Source organism: Syngnathus scovelli, chromosome 1 (assembly GCF_024217435.2).
Source record: "Syngnathus scovelli strain Florida chromosome 1, RoL_Ssco_1.2, whole genome shotgun sequence".
Classification (NCBI taxonomy): Eukaryota; Metazoa; Chordata; class Actinopteri; order Syngnathiformes; family Syngnathidae; genus Syngnathus; species Syngnathus scovelli.
The window spans coordinates 16,788,372-16,806,675 of NC_090847.1; the positions used below are offsets into that span (position 1 = coordinate 16,788,372).

At 43.0% G+C, this 18,304-nt stretch overlaps 2 protein-coding genes across 4 annotated transcripts in view; one reads left to right on the forward strand and one right to left on the reverse strand.

Moving 5' to 3' along the window:
* Positions 1-255: 255 nt before the first annotated feature.
* On the forward strand, positions 256-5,734 carry LOC125981910 (homeodomain-interacting protein kinase 1-like). The gene is made up of 8 exons (XM_049741981.2): positions 256-431; positions 574-713; positions 1,515-1,694; positions 1,787-1,968; positions 2,053-2,176; positions 3,462-3,572; positions 4,211-4,285; positions 4,380-5,734. Exons 1-8 carry the CDS (start codon positions 395-397, stop codon positions 4,761-4,763), a joined length of 1,233 nt encoding a protein of 410 aa, XP_049597938.1. The 5' UTR covers positions 256-394; the 3' UTR covers positions 4,764-5,734.
* Positions 5,735-5,842: 108 nt separating this feature from the next.
* nrg2b (neuregulin 2b) overlaps positions 5,843-18,304 on the reverse strand; it is a 36,724-nt gene continuing 24,262 nt past the window's right edge. For 2 of the 3 annotated variants that reach the window (XM_049741962.1, XM_049741955.1), the window contains 6 exons: positions 16,320-16,422; positions 15,023-15,194; positions 14,350-14,477; positions 13,563-13,775; positions 9,110-9,293; positions 5,843-8,635 (listed from right to left, as the gene is read on the reverse strand). In XM_049741962.1, coding sequence (XP_049597919.1) covers positions 8,162-8,635; positions 9,110-9,293; positions 13,563-13,775; positions 14,350-14,477; positions 15,023-15,194; positions 16,320-16,422 — 1,274 coding nt within the window. In that variant the 3' untranslated portion in view covers positions 5,843-8,161. The remainder of the gene's footprint in view (positions 8,636-9,109; positions 9,294-13,562; positions 13,776-14,349; positions 14,478-15,022; positions 15,195-16,319; positions 16,423-18,304) is intronic. The other variant, XM_049741970.1, reaches the window with a different exon arrangement.

The following is an 18,304-nucleotide window of genomic DNA, read 5'->3' on the forward strand; positions in this document are numbered from 1 at the left end:
AGTGCGAGTGCGGATGGTTGACTCTGTGTGCCCTGCGATCGACTGGCAACCGGTTCAGGGTGTCCCCCGCCTCCTGCCCAATGACTGCTGGGATAGGCTCCAGCACACCCGCGACCCCTGTGGGGACAGCGGTATAGAAAATGGATGGATGGATTATCAGAATTGAACAATACACGGTATTCACTCTGAAGTCAATCACACGCCAAACTAGATGTCGTCCATCTGACATCATGATCATCACATTTGATGACATCATCACATAACTTTGAAACCAAAGTCAATTAAAGGTTAGATCACTATATTTCAAACATGCATGCTTCCACACGTGTGCAAAAAGTGAAGAAAGATACAAACAATATAACTAATGTACCTTAATTAAAATGACAAATTCAACATGACCCAAAAAAACCCGATTACTTTAAAACTAAAAGGTATACAGTTTGAGATACCCACCTTTTAAACGTTAGATTATATAATCCATATGTCACTATAATCATGAAAGGCAGGAGAAGAGTTTAGGAATGTTGCAACAGGAATTTTGTTAACATAGGTCTGTTTTCATCCTCATTTCAGAAATCCTTCCTCAAAAATATAAGACAATCAAAGTCTTGGGAAAAGGCAGCTATGGAGTTGTACTCAAGTGTTTGGACCGGGAATCAAAAGAAAACATGGCTGTGAAGATTCCCAGGCCAGGGAGGACCATCCATCGTGAGGTGTGTTTCTGATTTCATTTTTATTAGCAGTGATTTCAAAAGGAAACTTTGAAATATTTGATTTGTTTGTTGTGATGGGATCCTAAAATGTCTGACAAAGCCCCTGCCTACTACATGTAGTCTCGTCAATTCTATGAAGAATGCGGACTTTTAACTTACCGGATTTTGAAAGGCTTTCTGCATCCAATTTGCAGGGTTATTGATTTACAACCACTAATAAATGTTCTTTTCTTGAGATTGAGCTAAAACATAAACGATTAATTTATCATACAAACCGGTAGAATTATGGAAAAAAATGAAAACATATTTTGCTAAACCAAGGTTCACTTGGCAGCACAGTGGAATAATGCTTGGCAGGTCTGTTGCCCAGAGGTTCCATCTGGGTTTAAACTTTAGCCCGGGCCTCCTTTACATGTGCTTCCCACGCTTGTGTGGGCTTTCACTAGCTACCTTGGCTTCCTCCCACATTCCAAAATGATGACTATTCGGTTAATTGAAGAGTCTCATTTTTAAGGAAGTGTGAATAATATGTATGAGCGTTGCGATTGGCTGCCATAGAAAACAGATGGATGGTTTCATTCAAATGTATTTCAGAAAGTGCTGTACATTAGGAAATTAGAAAGGCAATGTTAGAATGGATGACACTGTTAGTGTTGCTGCTCGTTCACATTTGAGTTTCACATGGGGAAACACCTGCTGTAAACCATTGCTAAGAAAAGTGGCTGCTCCACAACAGCTTTCGTATTCGTCCTTCTTCACAACACAGATTGATGTTGTACATAATCAAACTTGTGTTTCCAGGGATCCATCCTACAGTTGTTGATGGACATTAGACTGGATCGGGACAACATTGTTAAGTACTATGGTGGCTTCTCCAGCGACAATTATCTGGTCTTCGAAATGTTGGATATCAGCCTGTCTCAATATTTTCAGGCAAATGGCTGTATTGATCTTAAGGACATCAGACCCATCATTCAGCAAGTGAGGATGAACAATACATCTTATCACAGGCACTGATACAGTATGTGTTGTTTTTTGGCTTTTCATCTCTTACTGTACGTGATGCCTTCCAGCTTGCCACGGCGTTTGATGCACTAAAAGCTGTGGGAGTAATCCATGGTGATGTTAAACCAGACAACATCATGCTGGTGGATCAGGTAAAGCAGCCATTCACAGTGAAGCTGATTGACTTCAGTGTGGCTCTTACCAGACATGAAGCCAAGAAGGTCGTAATGAGACAGGTTGCTTATTTCAGGTTGGTTATCTTGTAAAGATTGTTGCCATTTTATGTACTCTGTGTTGTGTTTCATTTCTTTTTTTTTTTTTTTTCTTCAAAAAGAGCCCCAGAAATTATCCTTGGACTCCCTTACGCAGAGGCCATAGACATCTGGTCACTGGGTGTTGTATTATTAAAGATGGTACTTGGCATTTTCCCTTTCTTGGGAACCACAGACTATGAATTAGTAAGTATGCTACTCTTTCTCAACTCACAGAATTATATAACGTAATTTAGACCTGCTTTCAGTAGGTACAATGTTTATTCTTTGAGCCACCAAATAGTCAGGTGGTGGCTGAAAATAAACTCAGCTTAACACACCTACTAGAAGCCTGTCTAAGAATCGTTGCAGGAAGTGTAATGCAATCTCGATGACTTTGCTGGAGGTGCGGGCATTTTCTGAGCGCCGTAGACGTGTAGTGGATGTCAATGCATTTTATTCATAAATATGACAATAGCGTCGATTGAATGCTCTGAATTATTATTATTATTATTATTACTATTATTAGTAATCAATTCATTGAAAGAATTTTTTGTAGTAATGGTAGTATTTCTAATATTACTACTTAGGTACTTGAAAAAATATTCTCCCTGGCCATGTCAGAGCAATGGGAGGGAGGGTGGTCACAGACAGATATGCACAATCTGGATTGAAGGTGGTCTCTGAGTGTCCACTTCCAAGATCTGTGATCTTTCTTTTGTCAACTTACTACCCATGCAGGTCAACTTGTGCTTGTGCACGCCTCGTCCTGCTGCAGGACTCAAGCAAATCAGTGACTTCTGTCAAGGACTATCAGAGTTTCTCTTGCGCACAGCATTTAAAAGGAATAAGAGGAGCCGCTTTGTTTGCCACGGAATCAAGTTGACTGTGTTCACGCTCACAATAGCGCAAAAAGCCCCTTTTAAAATTTGCCACATTAGCTTGCATGAGTCTGAAAATACCAAAACCTAAGTGTACCCCAGCCCTGTGCAGATTTACACTGCACATCTCACCGGACTTGCACGAAAATAGGTCTTCTCAGGTGTCATAACAAATTACTTTCATCCTGTGGCACCACCTGGAAAACATGAGCATTTATTTGATTAAGTGGATGATCCTGCAATGAATTAGAATACAGAAGCTCTGAGAAGAAATATGGTAGTAATATATAGTAATATAGTAAGGAAGGCGGTTAAGTTCTTTTTATTGAGGTGCATTTACACAATACCGCCGGCATAATGCAAAATTAAGTTAGTCAATTTCCATTATTTTTTTGGGGGGAAACGTATAACATGACCAATGAAGCAATAATGAAAGTGCTCCAACTATTTAAGTGTATCATCATAAACTAATGCCTTTAAATGTTCAGATTTATAGGAGTTCTATACACTTTTTCTTTTATATGCTGTATGTCATTTTACAACCATGGGATCCACTTGCGTTTTAGGTTACTTTAATATCCTATAATAATGATATATTGTTATCTGTTTAGCTGGAATGCATGATTGGTGTCCTCGGGCTGCCACCAGACAATGTTCTGAAAGCTGGAAGGGCAACAAAGCAATTTTTCAACAAGACTGATTTGGATCAGTGGATTTTCAAGGTAAAGTAGAAACTTTAATAAAAAAAAGTAAAAAAGATTTGAACTTGTAAGAATGATTGGAAAAACTTGCCATTATGAATGAAATTACTTTATTTCAAATTACTTTTGAATCTGATATTGTTGATATGATGTAGTATGCACCCGGCAGTATGGTAGGTATGTTTATATTTATTTGATTTTCATTACTTTATTTGAGTGGCTGGTGCCCTCTACTGACAAGCCGCAACTGTCTTTGCCCTGGCCTAGTTGACCGTACTTGTTGGCAACTTAGCTTCTATCATAAGGACACACAAACCCATATACAATGATACTGTGACTGATCAAGGAAGGGTCACAACATAGACAAGGTACTAAATGTTGAAATTGATAAATGTAACTGGGTGTGTTCCAACTACACACGGACATTAAATTCAAAACAACCGAATACTATTTGCGGAAAAAAGAAAACAATAACATTGATCATGTTCAACATTTGGTACCTTGTCTTTGCAATGTATTCAATTGAGAATAGGTTGAAAAGTTTTTGCAAATAATGATACTTGGTTTGGAAATACAGTCGCCATTCTTTGCTGTTCAGAATATTTGCCACTTAGGTATCATTGACTTGTCATCATTAAATATTTGTCTCCCACTTTTAGACACACAAAGAATATTCAGGCGAGTCAAACGACACAGTGAGTGTAAAAATACGCTCTCTGGAAGAAATGCTCAAGGTTGGTCGCTGAGAGCAAGATCTCACACGAATTGAGTGCTATGTTTAAAAGTTCTATGAATCTGACTGTTTAAATATGTTTGTAAACTATTCAGATGTTTCCAGAGAGAAGCAATGAAGTTGACAGTTTTTTTGAGCTGTTAAAAGCAATGTTCAAGTGGGATCAGAGAGAGAGAATTACACCCGGCAAAATTCTCAAACATCCATTCATCACTAGAAGCTACATGTACAATGGCTGCCATCTCAATCTTTCTCAGGGATTTCATCGGGCTGTCCAAGTAGTCACCAAACAGACTACCATGACCTGCAGCAAACTGGGCTGCAGATGTGTCACTGCTTCTCCACCACACCCGCATATGAGGAACAAACACCCTTCAAAGACAAGGGGTATGCACTGCATCAAACGTTTATTCTACTGGATGAAGAAAAACATTTTATTGTTACTGCTTGAAGGTGCAGGTGCAGCTAAGATCAAGTAGGTCACAAAGCCCAGACATTCCTTCTTCTACGTGCACTCAAAACATGCCTATGATTACAAAAATATGCCTAAGTTGTTGAAGTTAACACTCAGTTTTGTTTCTGTCTTGTTTTTCTACCCCAGCTTTTGTGGCAAATGTGTTAAGTAGTTAAGAAAGAGAAAGCTTCACATTTTCTTCATGAACCAGTTGATTTTTTTTCTTCCTCTCTGTTCAACATTGGCCTGAAATTATACTGACTTGAACCCCTTAATTTAAAACCAACTGCCATCTAGAGGAGTAAAAAAATACAACTGGTTCATGAAGCAATGAAGCTTCATTTTCCCGCCACTAGTGTTAAGTGAAAAATATTCTGTTGCCATTGACATTACAGACCTCTGGAGTATGTTATCTGTGATTCAGGCTGTGTGCTTAAACAGTTTGTGTCACGGTTGGAACTTACAATAACGCCCACCTCCCACAGCCGCAGCTGAATACCCTTAAAAACTACGGGGAAAATAAATTCATCAAATCATCTCTCTGAATGTTCCCAAAAAAATAAACGCTTAAGTATCGGTGCCGGACCAAGCAAAATATTGGGGCCTGGAAGAGTTGTACCAAAGCTGAGGTCTGTATGGATGTAGCTCAACTTCCCATAGCTGACATGTTCCTTAAGACAGCAAAGTCGATGAGACTGGTGCTGGTTGCAGCCAAGTTCAATTGTGTAAAAATATCAATTGCACAGAACTGACCAAATTCTGGATAATAATTTCAATGACTAACGACTGATTATGCCTATCACCATTGTATGCTGTTCATTTCAAATTGGACTCCTGCCAGAATGTACTGTTGACCTCATCTTGGACCAGATCATTTGATGAAAAACACGTCTGCAAATGTAGTGGATTTGACTTTACTGGATGAGAGTGTAGGAACTACAGTGAGCAAAAGAAACAATCTTTATTTTTTCATAAAGATGACAGGCCTTTTTAAATGGTAGGAATAAAGTTTTATTTTCATATGAATAGAGTGGTCTTGAACTTTATGTTTTTCTTTCTTGATAAAACTTGCAAAAAATCTAGCATATTCCAAGAACGATGGACTTGAAGATAAGGGGATTTATTGCTGAATGTTAAAATGAATACACATAATTTTTTTTTCACCAAGTGGAAAAAAAAGAAACAGTTTGCTGACTGCTTAATCCATGCACCCAACTACCAGTACCACTAGGACATGCAGGGGGGAGGAGAAGAAAGGGAATTTGTTTAAAAAAAAAAAAAATACATGATAGAGCCAAACCGCGCCGCATACACAGATATGGAAGGGCGTTGTAGGTGTGATCACGTATGTAATAATATATGTAAGTGTATGTGCTTAGTTGTGTATGAAATGTGTGTTGCATGTATGTCCAGGCTGGAGGGCTAAAGGGTGAGGAGAAAGAGGGTTGGAGTGTTTACAATTCAACTAGCTCTAAAAGCACACTACCCTCACAGTATTTCCGCATTGCAAGTCCCAGATTGATTCGAGTGATAAGACAAAACTAGGCAGATCTCAGAGCCAAGAAGCCAAATAATGTGTTTTGTTGATATCATTCTAACTGTACCCCTGGTTTGAAGGGTTTTCTCTTTTTAAATATACTTTTTTTTTTCTTTTCTTTTTTTACCGTGAGCCATGCATCTCCTGTGTGAAAACAATAAAGTGTGAAGATTATTGTATTTGATACATTGAACCTGGAAGGCTCTCTAGACCCAATGCACTGTACATATCTGAAATCTACGGGTTTCTGGTGTCACCACTACTACGTATAATACTGTAGTGTGCAGAGGATGGGGCCTTGATTCACCAATGTTTCAAAAGGTCTCAAAGGGCTAAAGAAAGACACAAAAGGGGTAGGCGGAGACAAACGTAGAACAGAGCATTCAGTCAAGGTGACCAAACAACATAAGTTTAACAATAAAAGTATTGAGATACATATCAAGGCAGGATGCAGTAATAAGTGTTACACCAGCGATTGGCCTTGAGCCAGCCCTGCCTTCATTTGAATAATATTCTTTCCCATGAGAGCAGTGAAATGTGATGACTTTTCTCAGAGTGTCACAAACATTACAGTAGCACTAAAAGAAATGAACCCAGAGTGAGCATGGGGTGCACGAAATTCTGTGCTACGCCCCGGCGTCAGATGTGAACAGATGTGGACTCATTTGCAACATGCATGACCACTTTCACACAGCACTAACCTCTTGATGTTCAAAAAGAAAAGCGAATCTCTCTTCCATTTTCTTCGCACACGTTCTTAATGGCACCCCTCACCTGAACGCATCAGACTTGGTCAAGGGGAGTGAGGGTGGGTTGGGGCTGGGGGGTGATTCTGGCCTGCGAACAGAGGTTGTCGAGATGACGAGCGCTCACCGCTCAAGTCTTTTGGCTGTGATGTGATGGGGAAGTCCTGAGACACAGTGCGGCTCTAAGCTGCTGGCATAGGAAATATGTGGTCTTGGCAGTCCACAGGAGGCCAGAGTCAGGCTGGATTTCAACAGGTGGGTTTCGGGAGGCCAAAGACTGCTCACGTGGGAAGGGTCAGTGCAATGGAGCTTCTGGCAGCGCGAAGATTGTTGAAAGGAACGTGCGAGTAAAACAAGACGCCACCCACATGAGGCTTGATGAGGCTCTCACACATACTGTGGACACACTCTCAAAACCCTGATCACGTACATCAGAATGTGATGTCGCATCGCCAGTCACAATTCCACTTCTCACAGGATAAAAAAATCGGGCAGTGAGCAGAGATGTAAATGAATGATGCATATTCATCCAAGTGACAAAACTATCCAAATGCGTCCGTGAGACGAGTGCGTCGCGTGAATCAAAACTATGTAAACAGACAACTTTTACACAGAAAGACTCAATATTGCATGATGACATAATCAGATCACAGTTCAAAAAGAGGAGGATCCCAAATCAGAGAAAGAAAAAAAGCTAAAGTAAGGAAGAGGATCGGTCTCTATAAAAATGAGAAGTCTTTATAAGAAAGGCTACAAAACTCAATGGGACCTCCGACTTGAGCATACAGCAAAAGGCACCACAATATTATTCTATTTATCTAACTTGTGAAAAAATTGGCACGTAATTCTCACTTTTTCGTCTCTCATACTGCTGTAAATCAAAAAACCTTTACATATAAATATTTCCCCCCATTATAAAAAAAGTCTTTGCTGTTAGCTAGTAGACAATTTTTGCTGAAATCAAAATAAATATTTCATTTGTTTACAATATCTGTCTGTTATACAAAATAAAAATATTTCTCCTTGGTGCATGTCTCTAGTCCAGAAGAAGGAAGAGGTGTGTGCGAGGTGGAGTGGTGTGTGTGTGTGGCGTGGGAGGGCAGGTCTGCATGGGTGGGGGTGGGGGTTGGGGGTGCAGTCTTAAAGGGGCATGTTGTCTGACTTGAAGCGCTGCGACTGTGCGCTGCGACTCTGCCCGTTGCTCCGATTTCCTGGCCGACTCAGCCTGCTGTGAGTCCGTGCGTCGGCCCCTGACGATGAGTGGAAACCTGGCACGGTTAAAGGCAGGTCCATGTTCATGTTCTGCATACTGAGGAAAGGCGTGTGCTCCCCTTGACCTTCGTCTTCTTCCTCTTCCTCTTCCTCCTCTGATTGGCTGAAGCTCTGTGACCTGTAGTCCCGTAGGCCCGCTGCCCTCTGAGATAAGTGTCCATTGAGTCGGTTGCGTCGCGGGCGCCGTCGACTCCTGATAGGCTCCCTTGAGGAGGCGTACTCCTGCGTGGTTTCATATGCCTCTTCATCAGGCAGACGGTAGGGACTGGATGGGAGACTTCCTGTGCTCTCCGTTAGGTAGGGTCGACGCGGTCGTCGAGGCTGCCTGTACAAACTGTGATCCTGAAACAAAGACCACTTGCCAGATATTTGCTCTGCCAGCAAACAGTATTTAAGCTTACAAGCTTTTCATATTTGCCATAACCGAGTCCCAAGGTCCTCTCAAAAGGACATATTGTGAAAAATAAATAAAAACCTGTTTTGACATTTTTGTTACTGTAGAAATGTTTTTTTCACCCCTTAAAATTATGCGGTGTATAAGAAATTAAATTCAAAAAAAATTCTCTGGGTCTCAGGATAATCTGAGCAAATTTGGTGGGTCATCCCTGTCTAACCACAAAAATGGACTTGACAAAACACTAGACTTGACACAAGTATAACATACACCTGTACACTTTATCAAGGTTGTATAAAGTAGCATTGGAATACTGGAAGTGACTTTTCTCTAATTTGCATTTCCAATGGGGAAACAAAATCCAAACAAATGACGAGTCAACCAGCATCTTGGGAAATGACGTACAAAGCTTGTGTACTTACATCAGGGCATCTTAGCAGCGGCTGGTCATCATCTCTGTGGTAGGCTGCAGTGGCAGGTGGTAGGGAGAGGGCGTGGCTTGCGTTGGGTGATGTGATGTGGAAGGTAGGAACCTGGGGCGGCAGCAGCGGGTAGTGGAACTCCACCGGAGACAAGCGAGCTGGCGTGGTCAGCGCGGACACATACCTGCACACGGACAGAAAGTCAACACTATCAGTGTTCACTCATTTTATTATATTTTATTTTTCTGGTTGACATGTAAAGCCTTCAGGGATGGCAAAAGTATACTTTGTTCCATCCATCCATCCATCCATCCATCCATCCATCCATCCATCCATCCATCCATCCATCCATCTTCTTCCGCTTATCCGGGGTCGGGTCGCGGGGGCAGCAGCTTTAGGAGGGACTCCCAGACTTCCCTCTCCCCAGCCACTTCATCCAGCTCATCCCGGGGGATCCCAAGGCGTTCCCAGGCCAGTTGAGAGACAGTCTCTCCAGCGCGTCCTGGGTCGTCCCCGGGGTCTCCTACCGGTGGGACATACCCGGAACACCTCCCCAGGGAGGCGTCCAGGAGGCATCCTGATAAGATGCCCGAGCCACCTCATCTGGCTCCTCTCAACGTGGAGGAGTAGCGACTCTACTCCGAGTCTCTCCCGGATGACCGAGCTTCTCACCCTATCTCTAAGGGAGAGCCCGGACATCCTGCGGAGAAAACTCATTCCGGCCGCTTGTATCCGGGATCTCGTTCTTTCGGTCACGACCCATAGCTCGTGACCATAGGTGAGGGTAGGAGCGTAAATCGACCGGTAAATTGAGAGCTTTGCCTTTTGGCTCAGCTCTCTCTTCACCACAACGGACCGGTACAGGGTCCTGCATTACTGCCGATGCTGCACCGATCCGCCTGTCGATCTCGCGCTCCATCCTCCCCTCACTCGTGAACTAGACTCCAAGATACTTGAACTCCTCCACTTGGGGCAGGATCTCATCCCCGATCCGGAGGGGGCATTACACCCTTTTCCGATCGAGGACCATGGACTCGGATTTGGAGGTGCTGACCCTCATCCCGACCGCTTCACACTCGGCTGCGAACTGTTCCAGCGAGAGCTGGAGATCACGGCCTGAAGAAGCCAACAGCACCACGTCATCTGCAAAAAAGCAGAGACACGATGCTGAGGTCCCCAAACCGGAACCCTCAACGCCTCGGCTGCGCCTAGAAATTCTGTCCATAAAAATAATGAACAGAATCGGTGACAAAGGACAGCCTTGGCGGAGTCCAACCCTCACTGGGAAAGAATCCGACTTACTGCCGGAAATGCGGACCAGACTCTGGCATCGGTGATACAGGGCCCGAACCACCCTTATCAGTTGGCTCGGCACCCCGTACTCCCGAAGCACCCTCCACAGAACCTCCCGAGGGACACGGTCGAACGCCTTCTCCAAGTCCACAAAACACATGTGGACTGGTTGGGCGAACTCCCATGCACCCTCGAGGATCCTGCCGAGGGTGTAGAGCTGCTCCACTGTTCCACGGCCAGGACGAAAACCACACTGCTCCTCCTGAATCCGAGGTTCGACCTCCCGACGGACCCTCCTCTCCAGCACCCCTGAATAGACCTTACCGGGGAGGCTGAGGAGTGTGATTCCCCTGTAATTGGAACACACCCTACGGTCCCCCTTCTTAAAGAGGGGAACCACCACCCCAGTCTGCCAATCCAGAGGAACTGTCCCCGATGTCCACGCAATGTTGTAGAGGCGTGTCAGCCATGACAGCCCCACAACATCCAGACTCCGGGCGGATCTCATCCACCCCCGGGGCCTTGCCACCGAGAAGTTTTTTAACTACCTCAGTGACTTCGACCCCAGAGATTGGAGAATCCGCCTCAGAGTCTCCAGGCCCTGCTTCCTCAATGGAAGGCGTGTAGGTGGAATTGAGGTCTTCGAAGTATTCTCCCCACCGACTCATGACGTCCCGAGTCGAGGTCAGCAGCACGCCATCCCCACTGTAAACAGTGTTGACGTTGCACTGCTTCCCCCTCCTGAGACGCCGGATGGTGGACCAGAATTTCCTCGAAGCCGTCCGGAAGTCATTCTCCATGGCCTCACCAAACTCCTCCCACGGTTTTTGGCTCAGCAACTGCCGAAGCCGCGTTCCGCTTGGCCATCCGGTACCTGTCAGCTGCCTCCGGAGTCCCGCAGGCCAAAACGGCCCCATAGGACTCCTTCTTCAGTTTGACGGCATCCCTTACCGCCGGTGTCCACCAGCGGGTTCGGGGATTGCCGCCACGACAAGCACCAACGACCTTACGGCCACAGCTTCGGTCGGCCGCCTCAATAATGGAGGCGCAGAACAAGGTCCACTCAGACTCAATGTCCCCCGCCTCCCCCGGGACGTGGAAAAAGCTCTGCCGGAGGTGGGAGTTGAAGCTCTTCCTGATAGGAGATTCTGCCAGACGCTCCCAGCAGACCCTCACAGAGCGTTTGGGTCTGCCAGGTCGGACCGGCATCTTCCCCCACCATCGGAGCCAACCCACCACCAGGTGGTGATCAGTTGACACCTCCGCCCCTCTCTTCACCCGAGTGTCCAAAACATGCGGCCGCAAATCCGATGACACGACTACAAAGTCGATCATCGAACTGTGGCCTAGGGTGTCCTGGTGCCAAGTGCACACATGGACACCCTTATGTTTGAACATGGTGTTCATTATTGAAAATCCGTGTCGAGCACAGAAGTCCAATAATAGAACACCGCTCGGGTTCAGATCGGGGGGGCCGTTCCTCCCAATCACGCCCTTCCAGGTCTCACTGTCATTGCCCACGTGAGCATTGAAGTCACCCAGTAGAACGATGGAGTCCCTAGAAGGAGAGCTCTCCAGCACTTCCTCCAGGGACTCCAAGAAGGGTGGGTACTCTGAGCTCCCGTTTGGTGCATAGACACAAACCACAGTCAGGACTCGTCCCCCCCACCCGAAGGCGGAGGGAGGCTACCCTCTCGCTCACCGGGGTGAACCCCAATGTGCAGGTGCCCAGCCGGGGGGCAATAAGTATACCCACACCTGCTCGACGCCTCTCACCCTGGGCAACTCCAGAGTGGAAGAGAGTCCAGCCCCTCTCGAGAGGGCTTGTGCCGGAACCCAAACTGTGCGTGGAGGCTAGTCCGACTATATCTAGTCGGAATTTTTCTGCCTCGCACACCAGCTCGGGCTCCTTTCCAGCCAGAGAGGTGACATTCCATGTCCCAACAGCCAGCTTCTGCAGCCGGGGATCAGACCGCCAAGGTCCCTGCCTTTGGCCGCCGCCCAGCTCACACTGCACCCGACCCCTTTGGCCCCTCCCACAGGTGGTGAGCCCATGGGAAGGGGGACCCACGTTTCCTTTTCGGGCTGTGCCCGGCCGGGCCCCATGGGCGAAGGCCCGGGCACCAGATGCTCACCTTCGAGCCCCGCCTCCAGGCCTGGCTCCAGAGGGGGGCCCCGGTGACCCGCGTCCGGGCGAGGAAAAACGAAGTCCATTTATTTTACTCATCATAAGGGGCTTCTGTGAGCCGTGCTTTGTCTGGCCCCTCACCTAGGACCCGTTTGCCATGGGTGCCCCTACCAGGGGCATGAAGCCCCCGACAACATGGCTCCTAGGATCATAGGGGCACGCAAGAAATTACATATATCCGTTTTCAAATGGAGGGAATAAAAATAGAAAGCCTTTATAAAAATAGAAGAGCAAATACCTGAAAAAACAGGACTGTATTAATATGTTTGTGCTTACTCACTTTATTTGTATTTATTCATAGACCATTTTACATTGTCATTTTATCACTGTATTGTGTTTGTGATGCTGGTATTAAAAAGTGAAAATGTTGAAAGAAATAATCAACTTTCAAGGTCCTTTTGATGCAGAATGGCGTCTGTACATATTTTCTGCCTCTAGATGTCGCTGAAAACTAAAAAGATTTTGTGCGACCACTGGCTCAATGAGGCATAAGATTTAAAGAGACAGGAAAGAAGCCTCCTGAATGAGTGGACTTTCAAACTTAATGGCTCCCCCTATTGTTTTGGAGTGTATATTACTTTTTATCACAAATGAGAATATTCTAACAGGTTGGCTGAGGCAGTCCACAGAGGAGGGCCTGAGCCAAGATTACATTTTAGAACCTCTTGACTGGGAGGTAAACATGCAGACCATTTTGCCACATTGCTTCCTAGGATCTATTTGCTAAAAGGATTTTCTGAACTTTGTAAAGACATATCAAACAACTTTAAACTGGTGGAAATTCAAAGGTGCAAAAAGCTAAAGAAGCTTAGCCACTGAAGCGACTTGATCAAAAGAAATTTGGATTGTATTATTATGTCTCAAAATAAAGTAAACATATATGATCTCAACAAGACTAAACACATAGACAGAGACTTGTGACTGTGTATAATAATTAATTACCACATGTATGCAAGAAAGAGATGTTCTTACCTGTCACTGTGAGGTGAATCTCTTAGTGAGTCATAGGAATCTCCAAACTGCATTCCCGGACTGGAAACATCAGTACAGCCCCAGTGGGCTCTCCTTGCCATACAAGCTGGACTACTGCATTTACTGGTTCCAACAGAGCTGGACAGGCCACCTGACTGGCAGTCTGAATTCATGCTGTCTGTTCGCTCCATACTCCATGTCTGCTCCTCATGTCTGCAGACGTAAGTACAGAACTACTTTAAAAGGTTACGATAGGACTGGCAAGTCAAAAGGAGAGTGAGGAGGGTGAAGGAACACATTATACAGACAACTATTAAAAAGTTTACTATTTATTAGTGGTGTGACAAAAAAACTGATTTAATTGCAACATTTTAATTTGTTTTAATTGTTAAATAATTATTAATAATTTAATGTAAAGTCTTAATTTTAAAGCTGTGAGTGCATGCAAATGATTCAAACCAAATTGTGTTTTTATAAAATGTATCCAGAAACATTGGAAATTATTTTCTTTTCTCGGAGAAATAGATCTTTAATGGTGATAAGTTCATGCATAGGTACAAGGATATGTAAATAACAAGAAACAGCATTTTACTCTCTCGAACGGTGTCGCGCTATATTGAATCAAATCGTAATCCCACCGAATCGAATCAAATTGAATCGTTGCGCTTTAAAATTAAAAAGTCATTGAATTGTACCGCACCCCGTGAATATTGGGATATGTAGTGAATTGTCTTTTCTATGTCTTTATACTGTTTGTTTTTCCTTGGCTTTCATACGTAAGAGCTACCTGGATGCATGTGAGGCAGTGGTCGAGTGATGTGAGCGGGTAGACATTCTGCTGCCTGCATAGTTGCCAGCACATTCAGCTCCGTGGCTGATGACACATTCTGTAGTGGGGACACTCTTGGAGATGTACTGCAAATCACGCACACACACATTTTACTGAGCGAAATGGATCGTAAATATTTTAGGGCTTTTGAGGTTGTCCAAGCAAGCCATTCATTTGTTTTTATCAGGGCAATGGGATAAATAAAAAGCACAAATAGATGAGATGAATAGATGAATGAAATGCTTCACTTCTGGTTCATTTTAGGGAGACAACCTGGACAATACAGTTCAACAACATTCAAGATAATTTTGGGAATGGGCTTTACTCTGATTCATGCAAAGTAAAACAATATTCCATATGTATTCTCATACTAATCCCTGCACACTTTAGAAAACTTCTCTGACAAGGTTGTGTGACCTCATCATACAGAATCATCATACAGACAGCCCCCATCAAAATCAGCAGTTAATGTGCATGCATCGTTAGCAGTATTGGTGTGTAACTCATCAAAGTGAACAAAACCACTCGTCATGGACCTGGAATTAAATACTGAGCTGCATAATTTATGTTTTGTGTGTCCATTTGTCTATAACGGAACATGTCTATTAGTTAATTCTGACTTCAGAATTACCTGTACCTGCCTCTGCTGTATGTTTCTACTGTTTGGACTCACATCAACCATGGGAATTTCCTCGGGACCAGGCCCGGGGTGGTTGGGCCCGTTGGCCAGCATGCGGTTGGGTTGTTCCACACATTGATTCTGGTTTTGATGGAGGTGATGTTGCATCCTGTTCCTGTGCTTCCTGTAAGTTACATAATGGGGAAACAATAACTTGTTTGTCGAGTAAATAGTCCTGTGCAGCTCATTGAGAAATGAGTGAAAAAGAAGCTGTGAATGCTGAAACACAACACTACTTGAAAATATAATTATTCCATCTGTTCTTAGCTTGAACCTATGGCATAGGTTGCAAGTCCTTGGGATGAGTATTCGCACTCATAGACCCTTAGCAGTCTGTCATTTTTTTTTTTTTATCTTTCTAGCGTAATTCTGTCCCCTGTTTGGAAGGCATAAGTAAATACATAGGTCTGTTTATGTAACATGACATTTGTTAGTGGCATCATGCATCACTACTTCTAAGTGGCGCACATTGCACTATTACGTCACACAGCTCGAAAGAGTTCAGTTACAGCTGTACTTTTAAAATTTTTATTGCTCTACACTGGGTCTCATACTGCCTAATATCCCACAGGGAATAAACCTAATAATTTATAGCGGGTTGGAAATGACATGTTGGACAATTTTACTGTAGTAACTCTACAATATTAAAATTTGGAGTGTTTTTTGTAGAAAGATGTACAAAATGAGTTCTTGCACTTAATGTTTGTTTCTTATTCAGGAGTTTAATGGGGTCCTTGAATTTTAATTTTAATGCATGGGAAAAGAGGGAAAAATATAGTCTGTGGCTATTTTGTTGTTTGCTTCAAACTGTTGGATTAGAATAGTGAATCTTTTATAGTACATGCACTGAAAAATGTATGATCAAAAATGACACATTTTAAGAGCAGGTATATTGTATTCATGTATTTTTGTTCATATTGAAAATAGCATTTTGGTCATTTTTGAAGTGGACTGTCATGCATGCCCAGTGGCATTGACAAAAAAAAAAAAAAAATTCCCACCCCTGCATTAAGCATTCATAATAATAATATTACATGCACATTTACATAATCATATATTGTATGGTTATTTTAAATTAGTTTTAAATGAGGAAAAGTTTAGATACAAATATAAAATTTCTCAAGTAACCCTATTTTTTTTTTTTAATGTGACAGATGAGCAAGTTGGTTTTCTTTTCATTTCACACTGCATCAGTTTGACATCTTTCAAATGCAGGTATTACTTGTAGAGTATATTTCAAAGGACATACTTGGTTTTGCAGTAGGCCACAACACAAACAATGCCAACCACCAACAAGGCCACACAGATTCCTGTGATCGTCAGCACCCGCCTTTGGTACAGCTCCTCGGCCTCTGTGACAGAAAACGCACACGTGCAAATACACACGTTCATATGCACACAAAGCACACATTTATGCATTGCAGACAGCACAGGCGTACACATCATGCACAACACACATCCACACAGGAACACACGCATACAGTACTGCATGTTATCCTGTTATGCACCGCAATATCTGATAGTTTATTGTTAGTTAAAACTCATTGCAGTACTCAATACTTTTTACCTGACAAACTTTCCTTCTATTTTCTTATTATTATTGATGCTTGCGCTGTGTTAATTATTTAATTTGCCTAACCGGATAAATTGAAATAAACAACTGAAAATTCTTAATTCTACTATATACTGTGTGTGCAAAAATTGTTAAATGGTATTAGTAAATAGTTTTCAATGCACTTCAGTCATACAAATATCACACTTAAGACAACATTGTACAGACCATTATGAGAGGGAACAGACATTTGAACACATGCTTGCATGAAGGCAAATCGGGAAAAATAAATTATATATATATATATATATATATATATATATATATATATATATATATATATATATATATATATATATATATATAAAGTGTGTTTACACCACAATAATAGCATTAAATGTTGTGTCAAAGCACAACTTATATTATGCTTGATCTTTTAATATATTGAGTTAGTTGAGACATTCCCACTGTTATAAAGTTATAAATCTCAAAATATTCTGTTGAATAGATTTTCCTTAAGTTTGGTTCAATTTGTAGACATTTTAAATAATATTGACAATAGTGAGTTTTAAATTTGATCTTACCTAAATTGTAAATTATTACCGTACTGTGGCGTAACACTGAAAAAGAATGCAATGAGGGATGCAAGAGCAACAACACAATAATGAGGGGAGCAAACTAGGGCACAAGAGGGGAAAAAGGGGAAAAAAAAGTCATAAGGAGCACTGGGAGGAAACATGATAGGAATAGAAGCGGGACAGGGCTGATAGGGAAACAGGCGTGTCCAGGAGGAGGAAAGTAGTCCCCGGAAGCTATATCATAGGACTGTGCTTTCATTAACTTCAAGTGGATTTTAAAAGCTCGTTGGTCATGCCCCAGTTTACATCACTGTAAGAGTTCAATGTCATATACAAACACCAATTTCAATCAAATTGTTCAAATTAGCACACTGTTGTCAAATAGACCAACCAGCCACAACATCATGACGATGATCTTGCATGTCATCCCAAACAAGAGCACTCTGTGGCTCATATTTTGGTTACCTCAATGAACCGCACAAGAGTAAAAAGCATTATGTATTATACAGCACAAGTTTCGTACTTGCCAACTTTCCTGATTAATGCGGGAGACTCCCGAATGTCAACCAAATTTCCCAGTGACAGAACGGTCCGTACATCCCCGACGCACGACCACTTTGCAGACGAAGGATGAGGGACAAGAAAGTACAAAAAAGGGCGTGCTAAGGACGGACAAAAGTGGTTTTTCCTTGGTCCGTGTAATAATCCCAATACGGGTCAAGTGCTGATTAACCTTTGAGTCCATCTGATGGAGTGTTTCGACACACAGAAGTTTCTGTTTCTGTTGGAAATGGAACCAGTGGGTGCTCGTAAGTTAAGTAAATGGGAAAAGTAAATCAGACAGCTAATGAGCATTAAATGTTTGATATTATGAAAACTCTGCGGTTAGCCTGTCTTTCACGCCGACACACACGGGAAAAAATAACCTTTGCCCCAGAGAGCCTCAGCTTTAGGATGCCCACTGATGGCCGCTAAATAAAATTCTGTACGACACCGCAATAACCAACTTGAATTTGATTCTACACTTAGCTACTATGCAGAGTGAGTTCCTGGTTAAAGTAAGTTATTGTAAAGTTATAACTTTTGGGCGATTTAAAGTTGCAA

Coding starts and splice junctions, on each gene's coding strand:
- LOC125981910 (XM_049741981.2), top strand. CDS start 395: ATGACCCAAAAAAACCCGATTACTTTAAAACTAAAAG. Junction 714..1,514: donor GGAGGACCATCCATCGTGAG/GTGTGTTTCTGA, acceptor TTGTGTTTCCAG/GGATCCATCCTACAGTTGTT. Junction 1,695..1,786: donor TCAGACCCATCATTCAGCAA/GTGAGGATGAAC, acceptor GATGCCTTCCAG/CTTGCCACGGCGTTTGATGC.